The sequence below is a fragment of the Orycteropus afer genome, unplaced genomic scaffold (genome assembly GCF_000298275.1).
Source record: "Orycteropus afer afer isolate SDZICR_OR568_19922 unplaced genomic scaffold, OryAfe1.0 scaffold00769, whole genome shotgun sequence".
Taxonomy (NCBI): Eukaryota; Metazoa; Chordata; class Mammalia; order Tubulidentata; family Orycteropodidae; genus Orycteropus; species Orycteropus afer.
Window position 1 is genome coordinate 275,684 of NW_006922356.1, and position 16,580 is coordinate 292,263.

The window sequence follows — 16,580 nt, forward strand, 5'->3', positions numbered from 1 at the left end:
GAGGAGTGACTGGTGGGTTTGAACCGCCAGCCTTCTGGCTAGCTGTCAAATGCCTTAGGCACTACACCACAGCTCAACCCAGAGACACCAAAATTGCAACGTAGGTACTACAAGTCTGACAAGTAAGGCAAAATGTATCTTGCTGATATTTGTTGCCCTGTGAATGTGAATCAGCCAGCCCGAACAGGTTACCTTATTAGGATTTGTGACTCGTCTGTGATTACGTGGCAAGTAAAGCTTGGAAAGGCTGTAGCTTCAGCGGAAAGATGAGGACGAAGAGTTTTGCCTTTGAGTAATAGACTGGCCAAGGGCGTAAAGGAAAGTTGAAATGATATCCACCACGCATACATGGATCCCGCAGTAGTGGCACTCTGTTCAGATAGACCTTCACATATTTACTTCCAAAGACCTGAGACCAGAGAGCTCAACTTTATTTTTATCCTTGTAGCCTTAATTTGTTTTTGTTTTTTTAGTATCCTTAATAAAGTATTGTTGCTATTTATATTGAATAGCAGTTGAATGGAGTTCATCTAGGTCATGAGCTCACTGTTAAAAATGCCAACAATTCATGGTTAATGAAAATGCCTTTTACTAGTGTTTGCAGATATTAAGTGTAGGGCTAGGGCAAACATCACTTGTAACACAATATTGCTAAGTTATGAAATCCTAATGTCTTGCAAATTATTCATCACACTTGACTTTGTTGCTCCTAACAGCTATCAGGCTTGACTTTGCCTCAATGGCCTATGCAACTGGATTCAGAATTTCCTGCCCTAGACATGTTACCCATCATTCACTAGTTTCATGAGAATGGAGTTTGATATGGGGCAAAGAATTTCCTTTTATATTAAGAAATAAGACTGGGTTGGAAAAGCCCAGAAGACTGTTGTTTATACTTGATGGGACTTAAATTCACAGTGAGATATAAATTACTGATAATGTCTTAAATTGTTTGGAAGAAAGCACAAATGAGGTTGGAAATGGAGATGTCCAACTGGGCTGAAAAGGTAGGTATTCCAAAGACAAATTTTACCACTTTCATAGTTTTGTTCAGCACTTGCCTTGATATAAGAAGAACTTCCTGAGTATAGAAACCACCATCTAACCTATAGGTTATGTTTGGAATAAAAAGTTAATTTCTTCCAACACTGTTCAATGCACCAGAATCCTTACTCAATTCTGAAACACAAGATTTTTATACAGCACTGGAGTTTGCATTGTCAAAAATGGAATTAAATCTAACCATTTCATTCCATACACCAACCCATATCTGTTAGTGCCTACCATGCCTCGGGTTCGGGTGCAACATCGGGAATAAAACAGTGAATAATGCACACATCTTGCATTCAAGTTGCTGAGAGTGGAGATAAAAATACACTTTCTGGTACCATTTTTCCTCTGACACCTTCTTGTGACCATAGGGAAAGTCAATAGACTTCCTGAGCCTCCATTTCCTCATCTGAAAATGACAGTGATGATAATTAACACTAGGCATCACAGGGAGGTTTGGAGGATTAACTGGGCAAATATGAGAAAACAGCAACATTTAATACAAATGTGATGTATTAATATAATGTTAATGTTGATGCTTTTACAGGTAAACTCACTTTATTTTAAAAAAAGGGACATTTAGGAAACAATGGCTATGCTCTGACTTCCTATAAATCAGTAAACTTCCTAATGACATCTATAAAGGAAGTGGAGCTGACTTACAAAAAAAAAAAAAAAAAAAAAAAGGTAGCCCCAGGATGTAACTCTTTTTAATCATGTAATAATGTAGCAAATTATATCTCAAGAAAAAAAAATCATTTATTAGGAAAAAAAAGATAATAGTTATCAAAACACATAAAATATAACAACATCAGAATATGAACTTCATTTCACAATGCCTAAATCCAGAGAAGTAATTAGTCCAAGGTCAGAGCTGCCCCAAGCCCAGTGACACCTCTGCCTAAAGCAATTGTTAAGAGACAGAATCATTTAATTGGTAAATTGTAAGAGGTAAAGTTTTACTACATACAACTGCTATGTTCAGTTTGTGTTACGATCCATACTCTATCCAAGTATGTAAATAAAAAGCCACATTTAGTCCTTTCATGACTAATTATTTTATATTTGTGATTTTTTTTAACTGTTTATTGCAATTTAAGTGGAAGTTTACAGAGCAACCTGTTTTCCAACAGTTCATATACATTTTGTTTTGTGAAATTGATTGCCATCCCTACAGTGTAATAGCACTCTCCATTTCCTCCTTGGGTTTACCATGTCCATTTGTCCTTCTTTCCTATCCCTTCCTGCCTTCTGAGCTTAATCCCTGAGCAAATGCTGTCCTTTTGGTCTCTTATGGTTGATTGTTCTAAAAGGTGCTGTGGTGATTATGTTTGTTGTCAACTTGGCTGCACGTGGTTGAGTGGCTGAGCAGCAGCTGGTGGTAGTTATTCCCCATAATGAGACTGGCAATCAACTCCATGGTGGGATCTACCACAAGCAGCTAAGTAGCTGCTTAGGGTATGTGGTCTGCTTCCCATATATAAGAAGCAGCTTTGGGAATGGTTTCTAGCTTATGGCACCTTGAACCCTGCATGCAGCTGTGTCGTTGTTTAGCAGGCTGCCATGCTCTGCTGACCTTGGGACTTACAATGGACTTGAATTAATGGCCTGTGTAATTTGGTAATATCAGAACTGTGCCTTTTTGTCAACCTTGGGCTTGCTAGCCTCAGCAGCCAGCAGCTGTGTGAGTGAAGAAAAGCCTCTAGCTTCAATGGGACAGGAGCTGGAGGCAGAGCTGACGCTCAAGGCTGAGGGGCTTTCATCCAGCCTCTAGAGCCTGGCACTTTGAACTTGGACTTACAGCCTTCAAACTGTAAGAGAATAAACTTCTGTTTGTTAATATATTTGTGGTATATTCTTGTCAGAGTGGCACTAGGTAACCAGAACAGATTCTTACCTTCCTGCTATTACTGTTCACCTCTTAGGCCTATCTACTGTTTGGTTAAAGTTGATCCATGGGGGTTGAGTTCAGTTCCAGGCTTGACTAAGTCTCATAATCTTGGGGTCCCACCATTCTCTAACAGACCAGTAAGTGTGGTCTTTCTTACGCTTTTGAGTTTTGTTACACATTTTCCTCCTACCCCATCCAGGACCTTCTATTATGATCCCTTTCTGAGTGCTCAGTAGCAATAGCTGAGCAACACCTAGTTCTTCTGGTCTCAGAGTGGTAGAGGCTGAGGTTCTTGTGGTTCATTATTTGGACTAAATGTTTCCACGCATCTTTGATTTTCCTCACTCTTCTTTGCTGTGGAAGGGGAGAGACCAGTAGTTGTACCTTAGATGGCCACTCACAAGCTTTTAAGACCCCAGTTCCTACTTACCAAAGTTGGATGTGGAACATTTTCTTTGTGGACTATGTTATGCCAACTGACCTTAGTGTCCCCCAAGACTGTGGTCCTAAGCCTCCAAGTCCAGCAATTCATTCCCTCAAGGTGTTTGGTTATGGCTTAGGACTATTCATAACTTTGCCCCCTGTATCAAACCAACAAAACCAAACTCACTGCTGTCAAGTCAGATCTGATTCATAGCAACCCCTCCTTGGGTTTCCAAGATGATATCACTATGGAAGTAAATTGCTCAGTCTTCCTTAAAACCAAACTCACTGCCTTGGAGTCATTTCCAACTCACAGTGACCCCTCCTTGGGTTTCCGAGGTGGTATCTCTTTGGAAGTAGATTGCTCAATCTTCCTTCTGAGGAGTGGCTGGTGGGTTTGGACCACCAGCCTTCTGGTTAGCAGTCTACTATATTCATGGATATATTTCTGGCACATATAAATACATATATAGAAATATTCTATATATGTTCACGGACATAATCCCATTCACCTTCCCATCACTGTCTATGTATGTCTATCTATGTATCCACTTTTAGGTTATTCTTATCAATGTTATTTTAGGATTATGTATGTAATAGTATTTACTTTTGCTACCTTTTACATCTATGGAAAGAGGCAATGGAAAAGCTCAATATCTTCAGGGAAAACAAGGCCAGGAGCTGACAGTGGAATCAACTGCTCGATATGCAGTTCAAGTTGAAGCTGAAGACAATTAAAACAAGTCCTCAAGAGCCAAAATATGACCCTGATTATATCCCTCCTGAATTTAGAGACCATCTAAAAAATAGATTTGAGGCATTGAACACCAATGATCAAAAAACAGAGGTATTGTGGTATGACATCAAGAACATCATCCATGAAGAAAGCAAAAGGTCATTAAGAACAAAGGAAAGGAAGAAAAGACCAAAATGGATGTGAGAAGAGACTCTGAAACTTGCGCTTGAATGGAGAGTAGCTAAAGCAAATGCAAGAAATGACAAGATAAAAGAGCCAGATTTCAAAGAGAAGCTCAAGAACACAAAGTCAATTATTATAATGAAATGTGCAAAAACCTAGAGTTAGAAAACCAAAGGAGAAGAACACGCTCAGCATTTCTCAAGCTGAAAGAACAGAGGAAAAAAATTCAAGCCTTGACTTGCAATATTGAAAGATTCTATGGCCAAAATATTGAATGATGCAGGAAACATCAAAAGAAGATGGAAGAAAGACACAGAGTCACTGTACCAAAAAGAACTGGTTGATGTTCCTCCATTTCAGAAAGTTGCATATAATCAAGAACCAATGATACTGAACGCAGAAGTCGAAGCTGCACTGAAGGAATTGGTGAAGAGCAAGGCTCCAGGAATTGATGGAATACCCACTGATATATTTCAACAAACAGATGCCATGCTGGAGGCACTCACTCATCTATGCTAAGAAATTTGGAAGATGGCTACCTGGCCAACTGACTGGAAGAGATCCCTATTTGTACCCATCCCAAAGAAAGGTGATCCCACAAAATGTGGAAGTTATCGAAAAATATCATTAATGTCACACTTAAGTAAAATCTTGCTGAAAATAATTCAAAAATAGTTGCAGCAGTATATTGACAGAATTTCCAGAAATGCAAGCTGGATTCAGAAGAGGATGTGGAACGAGACATATCATTGCTGATGTCAGATGGATCTTGGCTGAAAACAAGGAATACCAGAAAGATGTTTACTTGTGTTTTATTCACTATGCAAAAGCATTCGATTGTGTGGATCATAATGAATTATGGATAACATTGAGAAAAATGGGAATTCCAGAACACTTTTAATTATGCTCATGAGAAACCTGTAGATAGACCAGGAGGCTGTCATTTGAACAGAACAAGGGGATACTGCCTGGTTTAAAATGAGGAAGGGAGTATGTCAGGTTTGTATCCTTTCGCCATAGTTATTCAACCTATATACTGAGCAAACAATGTGAGGAGCTGGACTATATGAAGAAGAATGTGGCATCAGGATTGGAAGAAGGATCATTAGCAACGTGCGATATGCAAATGGCACGACTTTGCTGAAAGTGAGGATGACTTGAAGCACTTACTGATGAAGATTAAAGACTACAGTCTGCAGTATGAATTACATCTCAATGTAAAAAAATGAAAATCCTCACAACTGGGCCAATAAGCAACATCACAATAAATGGAGAAAAGATTGAAGTTTTCAAAGATTTCATATTACTTGGTTCCACAATCAACACTACTGGAAGCAGCAGTCAAGACATCAGATGACATATTGCACTGGGTAAATCTGCAAAAGACCTCTTTCAAGTGCTGAAGAGCAAAGATGTCTCTTTGAAGACTAAGGTGCACCTAATTCAAGCCATGGTATTTTCAATATGCATGTGAAAGCTGGACAATGAATAAAGAAGACCAAAGAAGAGTTGATGCTTTGAGTTGTGCTGTTTGTTGGCAAAGAATACTGAAAGTACCATGGACTGCCAGAACTAAAAAATCTGTCCCGAAAGTGCAGCCCGAGTGCTCCTTGGAAGCAAGAATGGCCATACATCTTTTGACCTACTTTGGTCCTGTTGTCAGAAAAGACCATGCCCTGGAGAAGGATCTCATGTTTGGTAACGTGGCGGGTCAACGAAAAACGGGAAGGCCCTCAATGAGATGGATGACACAGTGGCTGCAACAATGGGTTCAGGTGTAGCAAGTATTGTGAGGCTGGCACAGGACATCGGGCGGTGTTTCATTCTGTTGTATGTACATAGGGTCGCTATGAGTCGAAGCCAACTCGACAGCACCTAACAACAACACAGCAACCTTTAACTCTTTTTCTCTTCCCAGAGTCTTCCTTGATCATTTTGTGCTGATACCCCATCCCCCAATTCTATATTATCTTTCCCTTCACCCAAATGAATACATGTCTACCCTCTAGTTAGCAATTTGCCTACTCTTCCCTGGCAAACTTCAATGTATATTTCCTTCTGTGTGTAAACCTATTCTTGACTTTTTTGGGAGTGGTCTCATACAATATTTGTCCTTTTATGATTGACCAATTTCACTCAGCATAATGTATTCCAGGTTCATCCATATTATAAGGTGTTTTGCAGACTCATTGTTATTCATGAATGTTGCATAGTATTCCATTCTGTGTATGTACTGTAGTTGATTCATTCATCCATTGATGGTCACTTAGGTTGTTTCCATCTTTTTATTGTTGTGAATAGTGCTCTGATGAACATGGATGTAAATATATCTATTTGTGTCATGGTTCTTCTTTTTGTAGGAAATATTTCCTAGTAGTGGGATTGTTGGATCATATAATATTTCTAATTTTAACATTTTAAGCAAGCACCATAATTTCATCCACAGTGGTTGCACAATTTTACATTCCTACTAGCAGTGTATGAGGGTTTCAGTCTCTCCACACCCTCACCAACATTTGTTGTTTTCTGGTTTTTTGTTTTTTTTTTTTAATTTTGCTATTAATGCTGGGATGAGATAATATCTCATTGCTATTTTGATATCCATCTCTCTAAAGGATAATTATCACAAGCATTTTTCATATGTTTCTTGGCCACCTGAATGTCTTCTTGGGTAAAGTACCTGTTCATGTTCTCTGCCCTTTTTTAAATTGGATTGTTTTTCTTTTTGTTGTTGAGGTTTTAAGTTTTCTATAACTTTCAGAGATTAGTCCCTCGTCCAATATGTCATTGCCAATTTTTTTTCCCCAATCTATGGGCTCTGTTTTCACTCTTCAAGAAGTCTTTTGATACACATAAATGTTTGATTTTTAGGCAGTCCCAGCATCTAGTTTGTATTCTGCTGTTTGTGCATTTCTAGTTACTGTCTCGGAAACCCAAGGAGGGGTCACTATGAGTCGGGGACGACTCGATGGCACATAACATAACATAAATAATAGGGCCCCCAATTTTGCCCTTATTTTTTCTTTGAGGATCTTTATGGTTTTAGGTTTTACATTTAGGTCTTTGATGCATCTTCAGTTAGTTTTCTTATATGGTGAGAGATATAGATCCTGTTTCATTTTTCTGCAAATGAATATCTAGTTTTGCCAGCACCATTTGTTAAAGAGACTATCTTTCCCTCCATTAGTGGACTTTGGCCCTTTGTTGAAGATCAGCTGTCCATAGGTGGATGGATATATGTCTGGGTTCTCAATTCTGTCCCATTGGTCTATGTGTCTGTCATTTCACCAATACCAAGATGATTTGCCTACCATGGCTATACATTTCGTAGGTTCTGAGATCTGGAATTGTGAGGTCTCCTACTCTCTTCTTTTTTAACAGTGCTTTGCTTATCCAGGGTCTCTTTCCTTTCCATATAAAGTTGATGATTAGTTTTTCCATCTCTTTAAAGAATGATAATGGAATCTGGATCTACAGATCTGTCTAGTGCACCATGTTCTTCTATGTTTGTAATTTTTTGATGTAACTTTTTTTCATTAACAGAATGCTTGCTGAATCATTAAGTGTTGGTAATCCTTTGTTATGTCTGATGGATTTTTAGAAATAGTATGTGATGCAAATATGTACCAATAGACCTGGAGGTAGGATATGTGGAATGAGGCAGGGAAAAAAAATGTTTTCTCTTATCTTTTTTATCATTATTACTATTGAAAGAAACCTTTGAAAACAAGGGGTAACACATAAAGGCACCCTACACTGTTGTTGTTGTTGTTGTTTGCCGTCGAGTCGGCCCCGACTCATAGCGACCCCTCCTTGGTTTCCGAGGCAGTATCGCTACGGAAGTAGGATTGCCCAACCTTCCTTCCGAGGAGTGGCTGGTGGGTTTGAACCACCTGCCTTCTGGTTAGCAGTAAGTGCCTTAGCCACTATGCTACCAGAGCTCCCAACTGGCTACACATAATTGTTCAGAATCCCAAGCAGCAAAAAATATAACTGGCACTTATTTGTACCTGTAGTCATGAAGTATGTTGAAGACATGTGCTTATACTGTATTTCACCTGAAAATAACTTATTCACTTGTATTCTCACCATTGCCAAAAAAAATACACCTTCCTAACAATATAAAGGAAATAGTAAATATACTTACAAGCCTCATCTCACTGTACAGTAGCCCAACAAAACAAAAGTTTCACAAAATTTCACTTCTGGGATCACTACCACATACAACAACCTCTCACCACAGAAATACAGTGCCAACACAGTTTCCTCCATTTTATGCAGTTACATAAGTCCCTCCCCCAACACCAGCACATGTTACAAGTGGCACAAAAGCATACCAATAAAGCCCAGATGCAGAAAATATAACTGGTACTCACATGTACCAGTGGTCATGAAAGGCTTATGGTGGTTCAAATGTTTTTCTCTGGGGAAATCTAAGCTAAGATCTATGGATGTAAGTGCTTGTGTGTGTTCCTACTGATGAGAGGACTAATTGTGGGCTTATCTGTTTTTTAATTTATTTCATAGTTAATGCTTTCTACCAATGAGCACATCTGAAGGATAGAAGAGCAAAGGTAAAATATGTTTCCCAACAAAGGCTACTTGGTCCCTATAAATTATTCTGTATTTTTTTTTTTACTTTTATTTTTATTGAAATTAATAAAAATTAAAGTTGTAGTATCATCAGATCCATTTTCCTTCATCCCACAACAGAAGTGGCCATTAACATGATATTGGAAAATATTTACAATTCTTTGTAATTTTACATATATCTATAAGCAACATAGGGAGCTCTGGTGGCATAGAGCCTAAGGCATTTGACTACTAACCAGAAGGCTGGTGGTTCAAACCCACCAGCCACTCCTCGGAAGGTGAGTTAGGCAATCTACTTCTGTAGTGATACTGCCTCAGAAACCCAAGGAGGGGTCGCTATGAGTCAGACCCAACTCGATGGCAGTGGGTTTATAAGCAACATGTTCCTTGAAAGGAAGACTGGGCAATCTACTTCCACACAGAGACTGCCTCAAAAACCCTAGGAGGGGTTGCTATGGGTCAGGACCGACTCAACGGTAGTGAATTTGGTTTTGTAGTTTTATATATGTGTGTGTGTGTGTGTGTGTGTGCGTGTATATATATTTGTGTGCTCCCTCCTCTCTCTCTCTCTCTCTCTCTCTCTCTCGCTCTCTGTCTCTCGCTCCATATATATATGGTGTCCTGGTGACACAGTACTGAAAGCTCACAGCGGCTAATCAGAAGATCAACAGTTCAAACCCAACAACCACTACATGGGAAAAAGATGTGGCAGTCTGCTTCTGTAAAGATTTACAGCCTTGGAAACTCTATATGGCAGACCTTCTCTGTCCTATAGGGTTGCTATGAGTCAGAATTGACTCAACAGCAATAGAAAAAATGGGACATATAGGGAGAGATCCTGTTTATTTATTTCAACACTCTATGGTACTCTAACCTATAAATATTCAATATTTTATCGGCCCACAGATTGATACTAGGTTTTTTCCAAATTTTTCGATACTGAAAACAATACTGCCACATGCACCTTTGCACATATCTAGAACCAGAGGAAAATAGTATTTTAAAATGTTAATATTTCCTGTGAGTACATATAGCTGAGAATTTTCATCACAGTGCATTCCAATAGAAAATGTTCAAGGAATTAAAACTTTATTTTTGATCTTCAAATTATAATTAAGATTAAAAATAATAAAACCCCAAATATAAAATTGTGCACATGAAAGTAAATGTAAGTGGCATTTTGAAATCTTCTATTTCTGATCGTTTTCCATGTAAATTTCCTCCATGTATGTGGAGAGGTAACTTTATTGCAGTCATATTCTAGACATACTTGAGAACTTACAAGCACATTTCTAATGGATTTTCTTTAAAACATCAAAGACACTAACTTTCCTTAATGGAGGAGATACTAAGATCTATCCAGAGTTTATTTGTGTTTTTTCTAAGGAGGTTCTGAGTGATCAGGATGCCAATTTTGAAATGAAATTATTCTGAACTGATGACATTATTATAAGAAATTAGTTATATAAACTATTTATTAGAGAATTTTTACCAAGAACAAAATAACTACATATTTTAGGGGAAAAAATGTAAATTTCTCAGTGGTTTTCTTTAGCAAATATGTTAACTCAAAAGACATGGTAAGAATAAATGTTTTTGTTATGTGCCGTAGAGTCTGACCCGACTCATAGAGACCCCTCCTTGGGTTTCTGAGGCGGTATCACTATGGAAGTAGATTGCCCAACCTTCCTTCTGAGGAGTTGCTGGTGTTTTGAACCGCCAGCCTTCTGCTTAGCAGTCAAGTGCCTTAGGTACTACACTACCAGAGATAAATAAGTAAATACAAATAAAAATTACATACTTCTGTGCAAATTAAGGAGCTCTGGTGGCCCAGTGCCTAAGGCATTTGACTGCTAACCAGGTTGGCAGTTCAAACCCACCAGCTGCTCTGCTAAAGGAAGATGAGGCAATCTCCTTCTGCAAAGGTTTACCGCCTCAGAAACCCAATGGGGGTTGCTATGAATCAGAATTGACTCAGAGGCAGTATGTTTGGCTTTTTGGGTTTGGTGAAAAGTAAAAAGCATAAAACAAGGAAAGACAAAGTAAATTCCCTCTACCTAAAAGGAGCTCTGGTAGCGTAGTGCCTAAGGCACTTGACTGCTAACCAGAAGGCTGGCGGTTCAAATCCACCAGCAACTCCTCGGAAGGAAAGTTGGGCAATCTACTTCTGTAGTGATACCGCCTCAGAAACCCAAGGAGGGGTTGCTATGAGTCGAGTCCGACTTGATGGCACATAACAACAACAACAACGACAAAAGAACCTTTATGCATCTTTGGAAATACAAATCATACCCATACTCAAATAACTCGCATTCCCATACCCACAGAACTATGAACACTTTCCTATGCTTTGCTTTTCTCCCCTCTCCATTCTCAGGAAGAACTAAGCCTACTTGTCTTAAAAGTCTTGTGGATATTTATCTGGCAATGTCTTACAACATGATCGCCTTCTAGCATAAATTACAGTTTTTCTCTTTACTTACGGAATCATCCCAACTAAGCTTGCTCTCTTTCATCTTTGATTTCTCCCAGGGCCTGTTGCAAAGCCTTGCTCATAGTAGCATATCATCAATAGTTCTTGGACTGTATTAAGAAAGCCTTCCTGCTAACCTTGGCCTTTTCTCTGTGAAGAAGAAGAAAAAAGTTGGACTTTTTTGTGTGCCTTTACATTGTTGGGATTGCAATGAATGTCACAAAACAAAATGTATATGAATTGTTTAATGGAAAACCAATTTACTCTGTAAACTCATTCAAATCACAATTAAATTAAAAAAAAACTATATGGGATCAGATTGACAAGATTAATTCAAAAGATTAGATAGAAAGCTAAGGGGACAGTGAGTTTATTTTAATGGCGGAGGAACAACTTGGAAAAGGAGGGTGAGAATGGTTGCACAACTCAAAGAATATCACTGAACTGTACAGGAAGGAATCACTGAATTGCTGTATGTTCTGCTGTATATATTCTCAACAACAACAAAAGTAAAAGAAATTATTTTTAAATAGTTGATTAGGACTGTCATTTGCTCACCAGATATTGCTTGTATAACTTCTATATACATTTCCTCTTCCTTTAGGAGGGAGTGCTGGTGGCATAGTATTTAAGGCATTTGACTGCTAACCAGAAGGCTGGTGGTTCAAACCCACCAGCCACTCCTCAGAAGGAAGACTGGGCAATCTAATTCTGTAGAGATACTGCCTCGGAAACCCAAAGAGAGGTCTCTGTGAGTCCAATCGACTCGATGGCAGTGAGTTTGGTTGTTTTTTTGGCTTCTTTTTCTTTTTTCCTTCCTTTAGAAAGATGGTAATTGAGTTGAGAAAGAAGGACATACAGACTTGTAAAGTTAATAATGATACATAACAATGGTATAAAAGATATTGTAAGAGAGAAAATATTAAGCAAAGATTTCTATATAAGTCAGTCCTAATAGCCTATACTACACTTAACTGTAATAATGTAACACTATTATTATGTTATATTTAGCATTACAGTCAATTCTCATTATTCATAATAGCACGGTCTATAAAGTTACAAACACTGAGCTGGCAGATACTGAACCATTGCTCCGAAGGGAAATGCAGGATTAGGTATCACAGCATTTTCATCAACCAGTCAGTACAACTGTGTTTTATGTGTGTTTCTGCTTAAAGACATCTTATTTAAAATATATTATTGGTTCATTAACACTGAATTCACAGCTAACAGTACCTGAAGGAAGTTTTTCTAATATACATTTTCTTCATAGCACACATCAGAGTCTTGTCGCACTTCAGAACACTAGACAACATGTCAGCACTATGCTCGTGGGCCATTTTAAACAGTGAAATCACCAAAAAGTACAAAAATGCAAAGAACATGACACTAAATAAACCATGACAAGGACCCTTTTGTACAGTGTAAGAGGTGAAACAAGAAGACAGGCATCACCTTGCTCTACCATAGCTGGGAAAATGTACATCAGGCTACTCCAATTTTTGCTGTTTTGTGCATGTCCTCAAATGACTGTGAAAGTGCTGCAAATAGTGATTTTGGGGTTACAAATAAATTTTAGCTAGTATGTGAATTCTAAATATGGAATCTCCAGATAATAAAGATCAATTATATCTTATTTAAGGAGCTCTGGTGGTGTAGCTGGTAAGGCATTTGGCTGCTAACTAGAAGAAGGTCAGCGTTTCAAACCCACCAGCCACTGTGTGCAAGGAAGATGGGGAAGTCTACTTCTGTAAAGATTTACAGCCTTGGAAACCCAATGGGAGTCACTACGAGTCAGAATCAACTCGTTGACAGTGATTTTTGGTTTTTTGAGTTTACATCTTATATATGAGTCCTGGTGGCACACTGGGCTGCTAACCAAAAGTGGCTGCTCCAAGTCACCAGTCATTCTTCAGTAGAAAGTTGTGCGGTCTGCTTCTGTGAATATGTATAGATTTGGAAACCCTACGGACAGCTCTACTCAGACCTACAGAGTCGCTATGATTCAGAATTGACCCAATGGCAATGCTTAACTTTACCAATATGGTATAAAGACCAATTTTATCCTCATGTTATTTTACATGTGAGGGCATAAGAAGTTACATAGCATTAAGTAGTGCAACCAGGATTCAAACCCACATCTATTTAGCCAGTAAACAAATTCTTGTCACAGTACTATATTTTTTTCCTTTAAATTTTGGCCCCAAAAAGACTCTATTTCCATTAATAGTCTAGTTCGAGCATAGATAATGCCTTTTACTTTTTACTTCCTGTGCATTTAAAAATCATTAATAGTACTGGTCTTTTGGATGTGTCTAAACAAATTCTTTTTCTTTATGTAGGGTTGTGATATGCAGATGATTTATGACATGTTGCTAAGATTGAAATCCACTGTCTATCTACCTGGTGATTTTGTCTGCAAAAAAGTAAGTACATGCTATCTTTCAAATGCAAAACTAGTAAATACGTTGAAAAGGAGTTCAAACATAGGTCAAGAGTATAGTTTCAATAAAACTTGTCTGGGGTGAATTCCATGATATAAAAATAATTATGATATACAGTTCTGTATAACAGTAATGTGCTCTCGAAATGAAAATGAAACAAGACAATGTAGATTTCATTACTTAGGTTATGTGACACTAGTAGTCTGAAAAACTGCTCTGTGTATTAGTTGTCATACCTCATTAATTCCAAATATTTGGAGCAGAGAAAAAAGTGACAGAAGCAAAAGGTGGTTCTGCTCTTCTCATGTCTTCAGCAAACCACCAGTTAGCTCTGTTTGGCTTACCCTGTTTGTAAATAATCAGTGCCACATTTTATAAAACTTTACTATGCTTCTGATGATTACAAAAGCAATATAGATACATTATTTTTAAAAAGGAAAATGCATAAAATCACAAAGACAAAAATTCCACCACCCAGAAATAATCACCATTAATATATGTTGTCTTATATTTTTATATGGATTGATGGACATATATAGCTTGTTTTATAGAATTGGCATCATATCTATAAATATATGTGTGTGTTTTGAAGCTTGTTTTGTCATGTAACAATATGTCATACAAATCTTTTACATATTGTTATGTATTCTTCTACAACCTGAGTTTTTAAGCTGCATAATATTCTTGTAGATGGACATGCCATACCAACTCCCTATTGTTGGACATTTAGATCATTTCCAAATGTTTGCTATGATAATAATTATAAATAACTCTAAACCGAATATTCCCTTATAAAATATTTTTGCATATCTCTGATTATTAACTTAGGGTGGAGAGAAGGAATGATGACCCTAGATTTTATATCTTGAAGGACTAAATCAATGGTGGAGTCAAGAATCAAAATTAAAAATAGAGGAAGATAAGAAGTTCAAAGAAATGAGAGATGATCAACAACCTTGGTGGTGAAGTACTTATATAACTCAAGAGTTATATAAGTTAAGAACTTATAAGTAAAGAGTTAAGAACTGTGGTAGAAATAAGTACAGGGTACTATAGGACAACAGAATAGGGTCACTTGTCCTTCTGGAGGTACTGGCAAGATTTCCTGGAGAAGATGATGTCCAACCTAAGTCTCAATGGATGAATATGGGTGAACAAAGTGAAAGAGGAAACAGGTGTTCAGGTAGAAGAATTAACAGGTAGAAGAATTACCTGAACAGGTGTTCAGGTAGAAGAATTACCTGAACAGGTGTTCAGGTAGAAGAATTAAAGCAGAAAGGAAGAACTGTGCCCACAGAAGGAGGGAATGTAAAGAACCACAATAAAGCAAAAATTAGAGCAAAAATTTCAATATCATCTATTCAGTATAATTCAATAAATAAATTTGAAGACTTAGTATAGACTAGGCACTATGCTGGCTAGTGGGTGTATGCAAAAGCCAAAAAGAAAAAAGCCCACTGCCATCAAGTCAATCCTACCCCATGGCACCCCTGACCTCATGTGTTACAGAGTAGAACTTCTCCATAAGGTATTCTTGGCTGTAATGTTTACAGAAGCAGATTGCCAAGGCTTTCTTTTGTGACACCCCTGAGTTGGTTCAAACCATCAACCTTTATGTTAGTAGCTGAGCACAAAACGTTTGTTCCACCCAGGGACCTTTGATGTGTATAGCAGTGAGCAAAAGGAGATGATTCTTGTCCTCCAGGAGCTTATACTCTAATGTAGCAGTACACAATTTACAGTGTACATCAGAATCACCTGAATGTAGGTGCTGAGCTCCATCCCCAGCAATTCAATTGATTAGGGTGGCGCTTCTATATCGTTATTTAAAAAAACAAAACAAAAAAACAGCTCCCTTGATGCTTCTAAAATGCAGCCAGGGTTGAGAACCACTTGCCTAATGGAAGAGATAAATAATAAACAAATGAAATTGCATAAATGCATAACTAAAAAATAGATTAAATTGAATAAGGGGGAGAATGAAGTTACCAGGAGTGTTTGTAATAGCTAAAAAAAAAAAAAAAAAAAAACTGGCATTAAGCCGATTCTGACACATAGCAACCTCCATTGGGTTTCCAAGGTGGTAAATCTTTACGGGGCTTGGAGGTTACTTTTCACTTGGGTGTGGCTCAATAGTAAGGCCAGGAACTGAGGTACATGCACAAGGGGCTTGGAGGCTGCTTTTCACTTGGGTGTGGCTCTCTAGTAAGGCTGGCCTGAGGTAGGCATGACCGGGGGTTTGGAGGCTGCTTTTCACTTGGTTGTGGCTCTTTATAAAGGCTGGGACCTGAGGCAGACGGGTAAGGGATTTGGAGGCTGCTTTTCACTTAGGGGTGGCTATATATTAAGGCAAGAGCTCTGGTAGCATAGTGCCTAAAGCACTTGACTGCTAACCAGAAGGCTGGCAGTCCAAACCCACCAGCCACTCTTCAGAAGGAAGGTTGGGCAATCCTACTTCTGTAGTGATACTGCCTCGGAAACCCTAGGAGGGGTTGCTATGAGTCGGGGCGACTCGATGGCACATTAACAACAACAACAACATATATTAAGGCCAGGGCCTAAGGTAGGCAGGCCTGGGGCTTGGAGATTGCTTTTCACTTGTGTGTGGTTCTTTATTAAGGCCAGGGCCTGAGGTAGGCAGGCCCTGGGCTTGGAGGCTGTTTTCACTTGGCTATGGCTCTATATTAAGGCCTGAGGTAGGCAAATGCAGAGGATTAGGAACAACTAAGGGAGATGAACTTGTCTGGCAGTTTGTCATCCTGTGGTGGCTTATGTGTTGCTGTGAGA

The 16,580-nt window shown here is 38.4% G+C and overlaps 1 protein-coding gene across 1 annotated transcript in view; it reads left to right on the forward strand.

The window, feature by feature from the left end:
• CNGB3 (cyclic nucleotide gated channel subunit beta 3) overlaps nt 1-16,580 on the forward strand; it is a 237,372-nt gene that overhangs the window by 194,374 nt on the left and 26,418 nt on the right. The window contains exon 14 of the mRNA XM_007957655.1: nt 13,692-13,775. Coding sequence (XP_007955846.1) covers nt 13,692-13,775 — 84 coding nt within the window. The remainder of the gene's footprint in view (nt 1-13,691; nt 13,776-16,580) is intronic.